We start from the raw sequence: 12,855 nt of genomic DNA on the forward strand, positions 1-12,855 counted from the left end.
AATGAATTCCATTCCTTATAAAGATAACAAATTATCGACACCACTTAAAAAGTTCTAGAAAAAAACTGAAGATGTATAGAAGGCGTTAATTGAGGAAAACTAAGTTTTTCCAATCTTGCTTGATACATATTACTTCTATCAAATGCCTGAAACAATCGTTTAAGCTTGGAGGTTATCTAAGGTTATTAGAACAAATTCCGTACAAAGTCAAATTCTAATAACATTAAAATACAGACAGCAATCCACAGAAATGAAAAGACTTCTATGATTTTTTTTTAAAATCAGGACTAAACTAGGTCAGGGTAACGATGACAGTGGGATTAGAAAAGTAGTGCCACATTCACCACTATCCAAAATCAAGTCTCCCTCCGTAAATACTGGAAAAAACTATGGAAAGGGCATCTCTAAACTCCATCTCTGACACCTTGTGCGTCACTGCTGTAGATCTGACTCCAATCAGGCTAAGAAATAGGCAGAAGCCCCTTCGCCAGGCAGGAGAGCCCGAGCACCTGCAGGGGCAATGTACACATGGGGTGGAGGTTGAAGAGAAAAACAGTGGCAGTTAAAAGAGGAAACACATTGGGAGTGATACATGGACAAAGCCAGACCATTAGAGAGAGAACAGTAACAATAACAATAAGCAGCAACCAGAGACAGGTTAACAGCGACGTCACAAGGGTGGAAGGGCAGGGGCAAAAGGACAATAGAAACAGACCAAGACTAAGAGGCGTACAGAATCTTCGAGTTGGATACGGACAGGGCCAAGGGCCAGCACTGGTCAGCTCTGCAGGTAAACCCAGTTAGTGCTTCTGTCATTCTGGGCCCTCAGAAACATCTGGGATTCTCCAATCGCCCTTGGTCTGGCCCGAGGGTTATCTGCACATTCTGGCAATAGTGATAGGACAACCCTGCACTCCAGAGGGCCCAAAAAACAAGAAATAACGGGTCCAGATCCGCTGCCGCACTTACCAGGCCACGGCGGCCCGACGTAGTCGCCACATCCCGCCGGCGAAGAGGTCACACAGGCGCCGAGACGGCCACGCGGGAGCCCCCGTGTCGGCCCCAGTCCGGCTCCCACTCCAGGAGTGACCCAGGGAGAGGCCCTCGGCAACAAGGGCACAGAACAGCCGCTGAGTCTCTCCCAATGGCGCGTGGACTTCCGCAAGAGCCTTGACGGCACCCGTACTCAGTCCGTCACTGAAATAACCACCTCCCAACCCACCCTAGACAGGCGCACAAACGGTCCGCTGGGGACCGGCGCATGCGCCTGGGCTCTCGCCCGGGTCAATGTACTCCGCCCTCGCCGCCCCTCCCCCGCCTCGCCCTCCTGACTTTCGGATTGGAATTTTGAATTCGAGTTGGACAGACGGGTGTAGACTTGGGTGAAGGACAGCTTGAAATCCGGATTGATAAATGCTTACCGGTAGCGATCAATTTAGTAAGATTTAGGTATTGTGAGAGCACGAAGGAGCCTGCGGAGTACAAAATGAGTACAAAAATAGAGTAATTTTATAGAGTAATAAAAACGGATAGTTATCCCTTTGCCCTACTTTAGTTGCTTGTCTTTGTTTAAAAGCACTTTCATATCCTAGCAACAATCTTGGGAGGCAGAAGGTGGAGTCACGGATAGGTTAGGTGCCCCAGAATCGCTGAGATCAGATCTGAAAGGGACTAAGGTCATTTAAGTAAGCAATACGTTTGGAATAAGCACGGGAATTTATGAAGGCATAATTCACTGTTCATTTACTCGTTAGCCATCTGACTTTTAATACAATTTGTTGAAACGGACCTTGTCAAGGTCTCCAACAATTCCACATCGCCAGTCGCCCATGACCCCTCAGCTTTCAGCTGACCCCTCTACTTCATCTACTTACCACTTTTGCCCTTCAGAATATAATATTCCCTCCCTCTCTCTCTCTCTCCCCCCCCTCTCTCTCTTTCCCCCCTTCTCCACCCCACCCCACCCCACCCCCAGGCACTGCTGATGCCTACTCTCCTGTGCAGCCTACTTCTCTTCCAAATTTCTCAGTGTTGCAGAGTTCCAGATCTTACACTCCCTGTGTTGCTTCCCTTCTTTATCTTACATGCTCTCCCTAGGTAATCTTAAGGTCTTTGCATGAGTCTAAATATCCCTTTCCTCTTCCAACTCAATCCTTTTGTATTTTATGAGGCAACTGGGGCCTATAAAACAGACATGGCCTGTGAAGTCCATTAGTGACATTAAATGTTACTAAAATCTGAGGGTCTTGTGCCCCATCAAGGGCAAATCCTCTTCCAACATTCACATTCACAAAAAACAAAATTTCTTTTCCTTAATTGTCAGAATCATAAATCTAGACACATCCACTCACAATACCACCAAGTGTAAACCTAGCTGCTTGATAGCAACCTTTCAAATGCAGGATTCCAAGAATTTATTTTATTTATTGTGATAATCATTTCAATGACAGGTCCACATAGGAAGCTGCTATATTGACTGGTGCAAACTCTAGTTCTTTCTAGGGATGTGGGTTGTACAAAAATGTATTTGTTACTGTCACTTCCTACTTGTTTTTAGAAACAAAAACAACATTCTCTTTCATATGTGGGTTCTCGTTACATTTTACAAAGCCCTTGTTTTTCAATTCCACTTCAGGGCTGGGACTACTGAACTAGTCTTACATGTACAAAGATGTATGCATGATGGTATTTATGTCTACTATTATGTGAAACAACAAATGATTGAAATCAGCATGACTGTCCTTAAGTAGCTGCTAGTTAAATTATATTCATCATAAAAAACTGTGAGTTAGCTTTCTATGTCCTGATAAGGAGTAATCGCTGATATAGATGGTCTATAATTTACAGTGGCTCAATTCAGAATTTTTGACTTCACCATGGTGCAAAAGGGTTGTGATTTCAATAGAAAATTCTTCAAGTACTCATTTATGACCTGTCTGTTTTCCACTTTCAGTACAATATTCAATAATTCCATGAGATACCCAACACTTTCTATATAGTCTTTGTGTCAGATGATTTTGCACAACTGTAGGTAATGTGTGTTCTCAGCTAGGATAAGCTATGATAGGTTAGGTACATTAAGTGCATTTTCCCATGATATTTTCAGATTATGATGGGTTTATCAGGATGTAACTGCATCATAAGTTGAGGAGCATCTGTATATGGCATCATGTGAGAAAAAAGAACGAACTATTGTGTGATCAAACTGTCACCATTGGTCCAAATTCCCCCACAGATTTATTTGGCTATATAATGTTGACCTGCATACAATGATTAAAAAATAATACTAGACCTGTTGCTGATATTTTAAAAATTGAGAAATTTCATATTTTAAATATGATGTCTCTAGGGGTGGCATTTCCATGGGTCTCTGCTGGGATTCCCTTGGGGCCTTGTGCCCAGGATTCCAAGAGAGGACAGTTTAAGCTGGACGCTGGTGGCCTCTCTCCCCTTCAGGTGCTCTGACCAGGTTTTTCCAGGTGTGCTGGATTGTTGTTTTTCCCGTCCTCACCTAAGATCGCTGCCATGCTGATGCCAGTGACTCGCAAGACCACAAGGATGGCATTTATGTCCTCAGGCCTGGGGTCCCCGACCATCATGGGAATTCTCCCGGCACTGACCCAGCCTCTGGACCTCCTCTGCCTGCTGCAGCTGTTGTCCACCTGTGTGGTTTTCTCCCTGGTGGCCAGCATGGGCAACTGGACGGGGTCCAGGGGTAACTGGTCAATGTTGATCTGGTGCTTCTGCTTTGCCATGACCTTCACCATCCTCACTGTGGAGTTAGGTGGACTCCGGTCCAGCTTCCCGCTATCTTGGCGCAACTTCCCGATTACCTGCGCTTGCCACGTGGCCTTATTCTGCTTGTTCTTCTCTATCTCCTACCCCACCTCTCACGCGCAGTTCTTGTCTTATGGCCCTTCCCCAGACCATGTCATCGCTGTCACCACCTTCTCCTGCATCGTGCATGTGGCTTATGCTATTGAAGTGGCCTGGACTCGGGCGAAGCCCGGCGAGATCACAGGCTACATGTCCACCGTGCCGGGACTCCTCAAGGTGTTGGAGACCTTCATAGCCCGTGTCATTTTTCCCTTCATCCGCTGTCCCAGCCTGGACCGGCGCGAGCTGGCCCTGGAGTGGTGCAGGGTGGTGTGTGCCATCTGCTTCCTCCTGGCGTCCTTGGCTATCCTGCTGAATCTGGGAAACTGCACCAATATGTTGCCCATCCCCTTCCCCAGATTCCTGTCAGGCCTGGCCTTGCTGTCCGTCTTCATGTACGCCACCGCCCTTGTCCTTTGGCCCCTCTACCAGTTTGACGAGAAACGTGGTGGTCAGGCCCCGCGATCCAGGCCGGTGAACTGTACTCACAGTCACCCCCACTTCCTGTGTGACTGGGACCGCCTGCTGGCCGTGACAGTCTTGATAGTCGTCAATCTGCTGGTGTATGTGGCCGACCTGGGGTGCTCTGCCCACCTAATGTTTGTCAAGGTCTAAGACTTGCAAGGGACTCCCGTGTCCCTCTTCCCCACCTCGTCATTCTGCTTGACTGAGTTCTCAGGGCGGAGTCCTTATTTCCTCTTCCTTTCCTCCTAAACCCTCTTGCTGTTTCCTTTCCTTCATGTTTTGTTTGCTCACATCCTGTTTTGCCCTTGTGTTGTATCCCCAGACCTGCTTCTATTCTACCTTCTCTTCTTCCCCTCTCTGCTCTGGGTTTCTCATCTACCTGTCTCCTGAACCTATCTTCCCATGTCCTCAGGAACCCTGACTTCCTGCTCCATCTCCCCTCCTGGCTGCACACATTCCACATCCTCTAGTAGCTGTTTATGCTACAAAGCATGGCCTCCCTAGGGACCTCCTTACCAAAGCACCCCTGCCCATGCTAACTGTGCCTTAATCCCTGTGTGAGTTGGGGTAAGTTGAACAGCTAGGAATAAGCCCCTTTTCTCTCAGTGGAGGAGGATATACAGTGCACAACCCCCTTTAAGTTAAAAACAATCTCCAGGTCAATAATTCCTAGTGGGCAGGAGACTTTAAGCACAGATCCTGTGTCCCTAGACCATGCCTGGCACTCAGACTTGCCTGAGATAGGCTCCAGTATTTTTGTCAGGATTACTAAAAATGCGTTGTCTAGAGGCCATCTCAAATGAAGCAAGAGGTAGATGACTTTAATCTCAACTGTTCTCTGTGCTATAAAAAAAGGAGCTGGGCAAAGAACCACATGTTGTTGAAGATAACTTTCTGAAATATTTCTGAGGGGTAGCGTTAAAAATAACATGGCCTGCTTTGGCAAGGATGAGAAAAAAATGGTATCTAAATGCACTAACAACCTGGTTTTTTTTTGCTCCCTTTTTCCTGATGATGAGGGAAAAAACCTCTGAGTAGCCCTATTTTTCAATAAAGAATTTTCTTTTTAGTTTTTCTTTATTTTTTTGGGTGGGGAGACCAGGGATTGTTGCTACCATAGTCAGAGGAATGACATGTTTTGAGTGTGTGCTGCACATGCATGCATGTTTCTGTATGCTAGTTGCATCTTGTTGCTGCTTTCTGCATCTCTGGAACTCACATGTATAATATGTTATATGTATATTTATATATGAACAAATATACATGTATATGTATATTTATATTTAAATTCCCTGGAGCTTTTGGTTCCTACAGCTCCTGCTGTCAGAGAGAAACCTTGTCCTTTCTCTCACTCCCAAATCCACAACAGTTTTTAAAATAATCTCAATGCAAAGTTAAAAGGAGAAAAAATAAGGCTTCTCTTAAAAAATCAGGCCTGACAACATCAAGCCTCCATTCTTTTCTTTTGTTGGTACTGGGGATTGAACACAGGGTCTTGCACTTGCTAGGTAGGCATCTACCATTTGAGCCACACGCCCCAGCCTTAAGCCTCCATTCTTACAAGCAAATAATTTCTTGAAACCAGGAGCCAAATAGTGGGTCTCTCCTTCAGACATCCTTGCCTTCTCTAGCAGTTAATACGCCTTCCTAAAGACACTTGAGGTTGAACACATCAGTTGCAAGCACATTTACCATGGTGCTTGTGGTTTCATTTGTCTTAGTAAAATCAGGACAAAAAGGGACCACTACTTGTATCAAATGTGAGAAAAATGAAAGATTTACAGGGTCAGATATCTCCAACATAATGAGAAAAAAATTTCCCAGAAGAACACAACTACGCAAGTGATTACGTGATATTGAAAGAATAGTTTAACACGGTATTAAACAGCAAACACTCCACCTTGCTCATTCATGTTACATATTTAAGTTAATGAGCCCTAGTGAAAGGCAAGGTCAGGGAAGGACTTGGCAAGGGTAGTGGATAATGAATGGGAGGGATAATTACTTTATGTGTGTTTGTTAACATGAGTATTACTTAATACAAAAATAGATGTTAAAACACTTTTCTGGCATAGGAGTCATAAAATAATTTCACCATTTTAAACTAAATTCTCAGATTCAGCTGCGAATTGAATAACCCAACAGTTAAAACTCAAAACATTTACCTTGACATGCAAAGCAACATTATTCAGAGTTATCCAATGAATCAGGAATCTTCAGAAAAGGAGGTAAAGAAATGCTAATGGAAACTGAAATATTTGCATTTGTTTTCATAAAGTGTGTATTTAACGTTTTCAGTCAAAGTTTTTTCAAAGTTCTTGGAAGATAGCCAAGTTCCCTGATACTACACTCTTCTTCTGTGGTTTCCTGGTGAAGAAAATAGCTGAAGTTACATTTGCACCATCATCCATTATCAAACTCTCCCCAGTGTTCAGAAAATCATGTTACAGTCATCAAAGATTTAAATTATTTTCCATGAACATTGTTTGGGGATATAAAAACAAAGAGTAAACAGTCCCTGTCATCAACTAACTATAGTTTGGTTCCAGAGACAGATACACATATAAAAAGAGAAATAAGTAGCACATAGTAAGGTTAGCAGCAGTACCTGCTGTAGGGGAAGGACTATAGTGTACTCAAGTGGACTTAAGAGAGATAATTTAGTAAAATAGAAGAGGATGAATTTATAAAGGAGATTGAGGACCACGAAGTCCAGATAGGTCTCTATTTAAGAAAGTCTGGCAGTTGAGAGAGGTGAGAGATCTTTTGAGAGTATATTTGTGAATATTTAAAGCAATGAAATTTAAGAGCACGAAACAAAGATAATTGGGTTTCAAATGATAGTTAATCATAAATGACAGTACTAGTGACAGCCACAGATATAGAGAAACTGAATCCAAAGACAGATGACTAATGCTGAGGTCTTATGATTTATCCAGGCAGTTAGAAATCAAGCCCTAGAATTCCAGAAGCTAAGGCTCGCAAAACAGGTTTGAGAGTTGCCTTTTAAAGGTGAAGCAATGGGTCACGTCAACCTTTGTGAAATTGTGCATGGATATAAAATTACAAATGATTGAATCCACATTGTTTAATGATTCTACATGTGTACATACACACATTTTTTTTTTGAGATGGGGTTTTCCTACATTGCCCAGGTTGACTGCTCACTCCTGGGCACAGGTGAGTCTCCTTCCTCAGCCTTCCAATTACCTAGGACAATAGGCATGCACCACTAAACCTGACTTAATGATCATTGAATTTCTAAAACTAAATGTATTACATGTGCTGCAGTAATGCAAGAAAAATATAAGACATAACATTTTTGGATGAAATGATTACTTACACAGAAAATCCTAAAAAGTCAATTTAAAAACCCCTCCCCAAATAGTGAGTTAGGGCAGGTGTGGGGGTGCACACCTGTGAATTTCAGCTATTTGGGAGTATTGATCACAAGTGTGAGGTGAGTTCAGGCAAAGTCAAGGAGACCCTCTCTCAAAACAAAATAAAAACCAAATGTCTAGGGGCATAGGTCAAGTGGTAAAGTGCTTTCCTAGCAAGTGTGAGGCCCTGGATTCAATCTCCAGTGCCAATAAATGAATAAATAAGGGAGGGACTCAGGATATAAAACCAAAATGATAGCAGTTGTGTTTCTATATACTTGCAAAATCATCTGTGTAGACACCAGGTCTTAATACTTGAAATTTGTAAATGCTAGTTCATTTGGAAAAGGCATATATGATTAAGAATCTTGTGATGGGGGATTACCCATCCAGGTGGACTCTAAATGCCATCACATGTATCCTTATAAGGGGGAGACTTCACGAATATACACAGAGGAAAAGGCAATGTGAAGACAGAGGCAGAGATTGGACAAATGAGACAGAGGCCAAAGAGTGCTGGCAGCTATCATAAGATGGAATAGGCAACTGATGAATTCTCCTTTAGATCTCCCAGAAGGAATGCAGCCCTACTGGTACCTTGATTTCAGCCCAGTGACATTGATCATAAACTTCTGACCTCCCAAACTGAGACAGAATAAGTTTTTTGTTGTTTTAAGACCCCAGTTTGCAGTCATTTCTTATAGCAAGAAGAAACCAATAAAAATTAGAAATTAAAATTAAAAATACCATTCACAATGGCACCAAGCCCCCCAAAACTAGCCACAAATATAACAAAAGATGGGTGAAACTTCTACACAGAAAATATAGATGAGAGAAATTAAGATCACAAATAAACATACTACATTCATGGCTATAAAACTCAGTATTATAAATGTAGCAAATCTCCCCAAACTATATGTTAAATGCATTTCCAACATAATCATGGCAGGACATGCTAAAATTTAGCAGACATGCTAAAATCAAAAAAGCATGTACCATGACTCCATGTACACAATGTTCTAGAATAGGGAAAGTGGGGGGGGGTGGAGAAGAATACTGGGGACTCCCTAGGGAGATGGAGATGGAAATCTTTGTATCATGACAGGAATCTGAGTTATATGGGCATATACATTTGTCAAAATGTGCAGCTAAGGTTTGTACATTTCAAATCTCAGATTTATAAATGTATAGTTTAAGCACATATAAAGGCAAGAGGTAGAAGGGGGTATGAAAGGCAAGGCACTGAGAGCCATGTGTGCTGTGTAGAACTGGTTCCAGCTTGTATTAATTTTCTCTTGCTGCTGTAACAAATTGTCCCAAACTTAGCAGACGTAAAACAAAACCAATTTGTTACCTTATAGTCTGGATATAAGAAGTAAGAAATTAGTCTCACTGGGTTAAAAGAAAAGTGCCTATAGTGCTAGTTTCTCTCTGGGGGCTCTAGGAAAGAATTCACTTGTTTTGTCTTTTTCAGATTCTAGAGTGCACACCCTCCTTAGAGATTTGTTTTTGTCTTCAAAGCTAGTAGTGAGTGGTCAAACTATTCTGACATTACATCACTTTGATACTGGATTTTCTGCCTCTGTGTTCTACATGCACGAAAACTTTGGGTTGGATAGAGGTCACACAGATAATCAAGGATAATGTCTCCATTTAAAGGTCAACTGATCAGCAGCCTAAAATCCCCGTTGCCATATCTACAGGCCTGGGGATTAAGATTCGAACTTCTTTCTGGGGGGGTATTCTGTGCACTACATCTCCAGTTAAATTCTTTTGCTTGATTTCTCTCTGATATAAGGAGTATGGGGAGCAAAGAGCAGGAGAGCAGTATTAGTTAATCCAGCCATACCTGGAAATAGCTGTAGTTTTGAGTTTGTACCTCTAATCTGTGTCGTTCATATCCGGCTTTCCTTTTTTATGTTTTTGTCTGTTTTTTTTCTAAAATCTATGCTACGTCAAAAATTTCATTTTCTGCAGTTGGAAGTTTTGTTTCTTTCTGCTTTCTAAGCAGTTTTCAAAAATGTACCCTGCATTGTAAATCTTGAAGTATTCCCTTTACTTGTCATTATTGCTTCTTGTATCTTAAAGGTCAAAATTCTTTCACTATACTGAAGATGTCAATTTATGGTCTAAGTATTTTCTTCTATCTATAGTAAACAAAATTCACACATAATAAATTCATGGATATGATCTTTCTTTGGACTTTCCCATTATAATGACTATTGTGATTATATAATATGACAAGTGAATACTCATTTAGTGTGCTAGGTACAATGTTACCTCTTTACATGTAATGTTCTCCTTCTATTTTCTTATATAATGTTTTTTTCCTCAGGCTTCATTCTTTTAAATTTCCTGTTATTCTAAGCCAGATGATTTATTTTATTTATGTAGCAATGTATGTATTGGTCAACAATGATATTTTTTAATATTGCTCCATAAAGAGCCGGGTGCCAGTGGCTCAGGTCTGTAACCCTAGCTACTGAGAAGGCAGAGATCAGGAGGATCACGGTTTGAAGCCAACCAGGGCAAACAGTTTGCAAGACCCTATCTTGAGAATAGCTAATACAGAAAGGGCTGGTGGAGTGGCTCATGGTGTAGGCCTGGAGTTCAAACTCCAGTACTGAAAAAAAAATTGCACCGTAGGTCTTATGCTTAGTGCTTTATTCTTCCATGATTCTGACTGAAGCTTTTGTCATTGTTACAAGTTTTCACGAATTTTTGACTCTTCACAGGTATTTTAGTAATTAATTAGCAAAATCAACACTGATGACTGTTAGTCAAACGTCTTCTTTCTTTGTTTTTGGGACCCCTGACTGTATCCTGTTACTGTATAAGAAGGACCGGTCCTAAGTGGCTGCTCAGTGGGACACATGGACTGCTACATTTTTCTTAAGGTGTGTGAGCAAGGTGCTGCCCATCAGGGTTTGTCTAACCTGTGCTCTAAATGAAGAGAGTTTATTCAGGGATGTCGGTTTGCAAGGTTGGACATCCTTACTTTCTCTAAAATATTCCATTCTTTTTTCTTTTTTTTTTCATTTATTGTTGTGCGGGTACATTGTGGCACTTATAAAGGTTCTTGCAATGTATCAAATATATCATATTTAAATTTATCCCTCCACCACTCTCCTTCATCCTCCCCTCCCCTGATAACTGGAACAGTTTCAACAGATATCATTTCTGCATTTACATACATGTGTATACATCAAATGTCTTCTTTACTGAAAAAATTTGTCTCCATTGTGAATAGTCAAACTGAAGCCTGGTTTCAGATATACAAACTACTGAGGCAAGATAAGTTTTTGAAAATTGAATTTTTTTTCAAGACTTCTCTTTTCCTTCTCAGGGCTCTTGTGATTTCTTTGCCTATAGAAGGGTGGGGAATTAAAATCTGTTCTGGTCTTCTACAAAAGCTTAGGCCCAATAATAAGATTTGGCTGGGAGGCCTGGAGTAGAGGCAAAAATAGGAGGCAGCAATTGTTAGAAACCAGGAAGAAGACAGTGTGCTCCCTCTTTACCCTATCCTGACAGCCTTAGGGGATCTCCTAAAAGATTTAGCCTCTTGAACAATTCTTGCCACCTAAGTAGAAACTGAAATAATAAATTCACCAGATTCAAAGGCATTATAAGCACTAGGAATATGGGTCTCCTGAGATTACCTGAAACCTCTAATTTTTTTTCTTCTGGTTCCTTTGCATTTTTATTTTTAAATTTTTTTTCATTTATTCATATGTGCAAACAATGTTTGGGTAATTTCTCCCCATCCCTTCCCTCCGCCCCCCACCCGCTTGCTTCCAGGCAGAAACTGTTCTGCCCTCTAATTTTGTTGAAGAGAGAGTATAAACAATAATAAGAAGGACAAGTGTTTTTGTTAGTTGAGATAAGGATAGCTATATAGGGAGATTCCTAGTATTGCTTCCATGTACATATGTGTTACATTCTAAGCTGATTCTTCTCGAACTGACCTTTTCTCTAGTTCCTGATCCCCTTCTCCTATTTGCCTCTGTTGCTTTAAAGTTTCTGCATTAGTTCCTTTGCATTGAGGACATCAAATACTGTAATGTTTTTTGGGTTTCTTACCTATCCTCATACTTCCCTTGTGTGCTCTCGCCTTATCATGTGATCAAAGTTCAATCCCCTTGTTGTGTTTGCCCTTGATCTAAAGTCCACATATGAGGGAGAACATACAATTATTGGTCTTATGAGCCTGGCTAACCTCACTCAGGATGCTGTTCTCCAGTTCCATCCATTTACTTGCGAATGATAAGATTTCATTCTTCTTCACGGCTGAGTAGAATTCCATTGTGTATAAATACCACATTTTCTTAATCCATTCATCAGTAGTGAGGTATATTGGCTGTTTCCATAACTTGGCTATTGTGAATAGTGCTGCAATAAGCATGGGTGTGCAGGTGCCTCTGGAGTAACCTGTGTCACAGTCTTTTGGGTATATCCCCAAGAGTGGTATTGCTGGATCATATGGCAGATCTATGTTTAGCTTTTTAAGAAGCCTCCAAATTTTTTTCCAGAGTGGTTGTACTAGTTTGCACTCCCACCAGCAGTGTATGAGGGTTCCTTTTTCCCCACATCCTTGCCAACACCTGATGTTGTTGTTGTTTCTAATGATGGCTATTCTAACAGGGGTGAGGTGGAATCTTAGTGTGGTTTTGATTTGCATTTCCTTTATGGCTAGAGATGGTGAGCATTTTTTCATGTGTTTTTTGGCCATTTGAATTTCTTCTTTTGAGAAAGTTCTGTTTAGTTCACTTGCCCATTTCTTTATTGGTGAACCTCTAATTATAAAGATTTATTTTCTACGTACATAGTTATTTATCTGTATTTCAACTGTATAGTCAAAATTCTACAGAATGGTGTGTTACTTATGCATTGCCTCTGAACTCTGCATTCAGTGATGTCTTGCTGGTAGGTTGAAATCAATCATGGCGGCAGTGTTTACACCACAGAGATCAGTGCACACAACAAATCAGGGCTTGAGTTTTCATTTTGTCAATGGTCCCAACTTAAGAAAGAAATGAAAAAATTGATAATATTGCTAACTAAATTCAAAAGAATGTCTGTGACTGTTGCATTGTGAATAGTACTCAAAACTGAAAAAAAAAAACCTCCAAGTATT

The 12,855-nt window shown here is 41.2% G+C and overlaps 2 protein-coding genes across 5 annotated transcripts in view; one reads left to right on the forward strand and one right to left on the reverse strand.

The window, feature by feature from the left end:
* Opa1 (OPA1 mitochondrial dynamin like GTPase) overlaps positions 1-1,207 on the reverse strand; it is an 85,988-nt gene extending 84,781 nt beyond the window's left edge. For 3 of the 4 annotated variants that reach the window (XM_020181701.2, XM_020181699.2, XM_020181698.2), the window contains exon 1: positions 970-1,206. In XM_020181701.2, the coding sequence (XP_020037290.1) occupies positions 970-1,001 (32 nt within the window). In that variant the 5' untranslated portion in view covers positions 1,002-1,206. Of the gene's footprint in view, positions 1-969 lie in introns of all 4 variants that reach the window. The other variant, XM_020181700.2, reaches the window with a different exon arrangement.
* A 2,318-nt stretch (positions 1,208-3,525) lies between these two features.
* On the forward strand, positions 3,526-4,657 carry LOC109697825 (myeloid-associated differentiation marker-like). Its single transcript, XM_020181695.2, has one exon. The coding sequence runs from the start codon at positions 3,526-3,528 to the stop codon at positions 4,489-4,491; it is 966 nt and encodes a 321-aa protein (XP_020037284.2). The 3' UTR covers positions 4,492-4,657.
* Positions 4,658-12,855: the final 8,198 nt, after the last annotated feature.

This window comes from Castor canadensis, chromosome 5 (genome assembly GCF_047511655.1).
Source record: "Castor canadensis chromosome 5, mCasCan1.hap1v2, whole genome shotgun sequence".
NCBI lineage: Eukaryota > Metazoa > Chordata > Mammalia > Rodentia > Castoridae > Castor > Castor canadensis.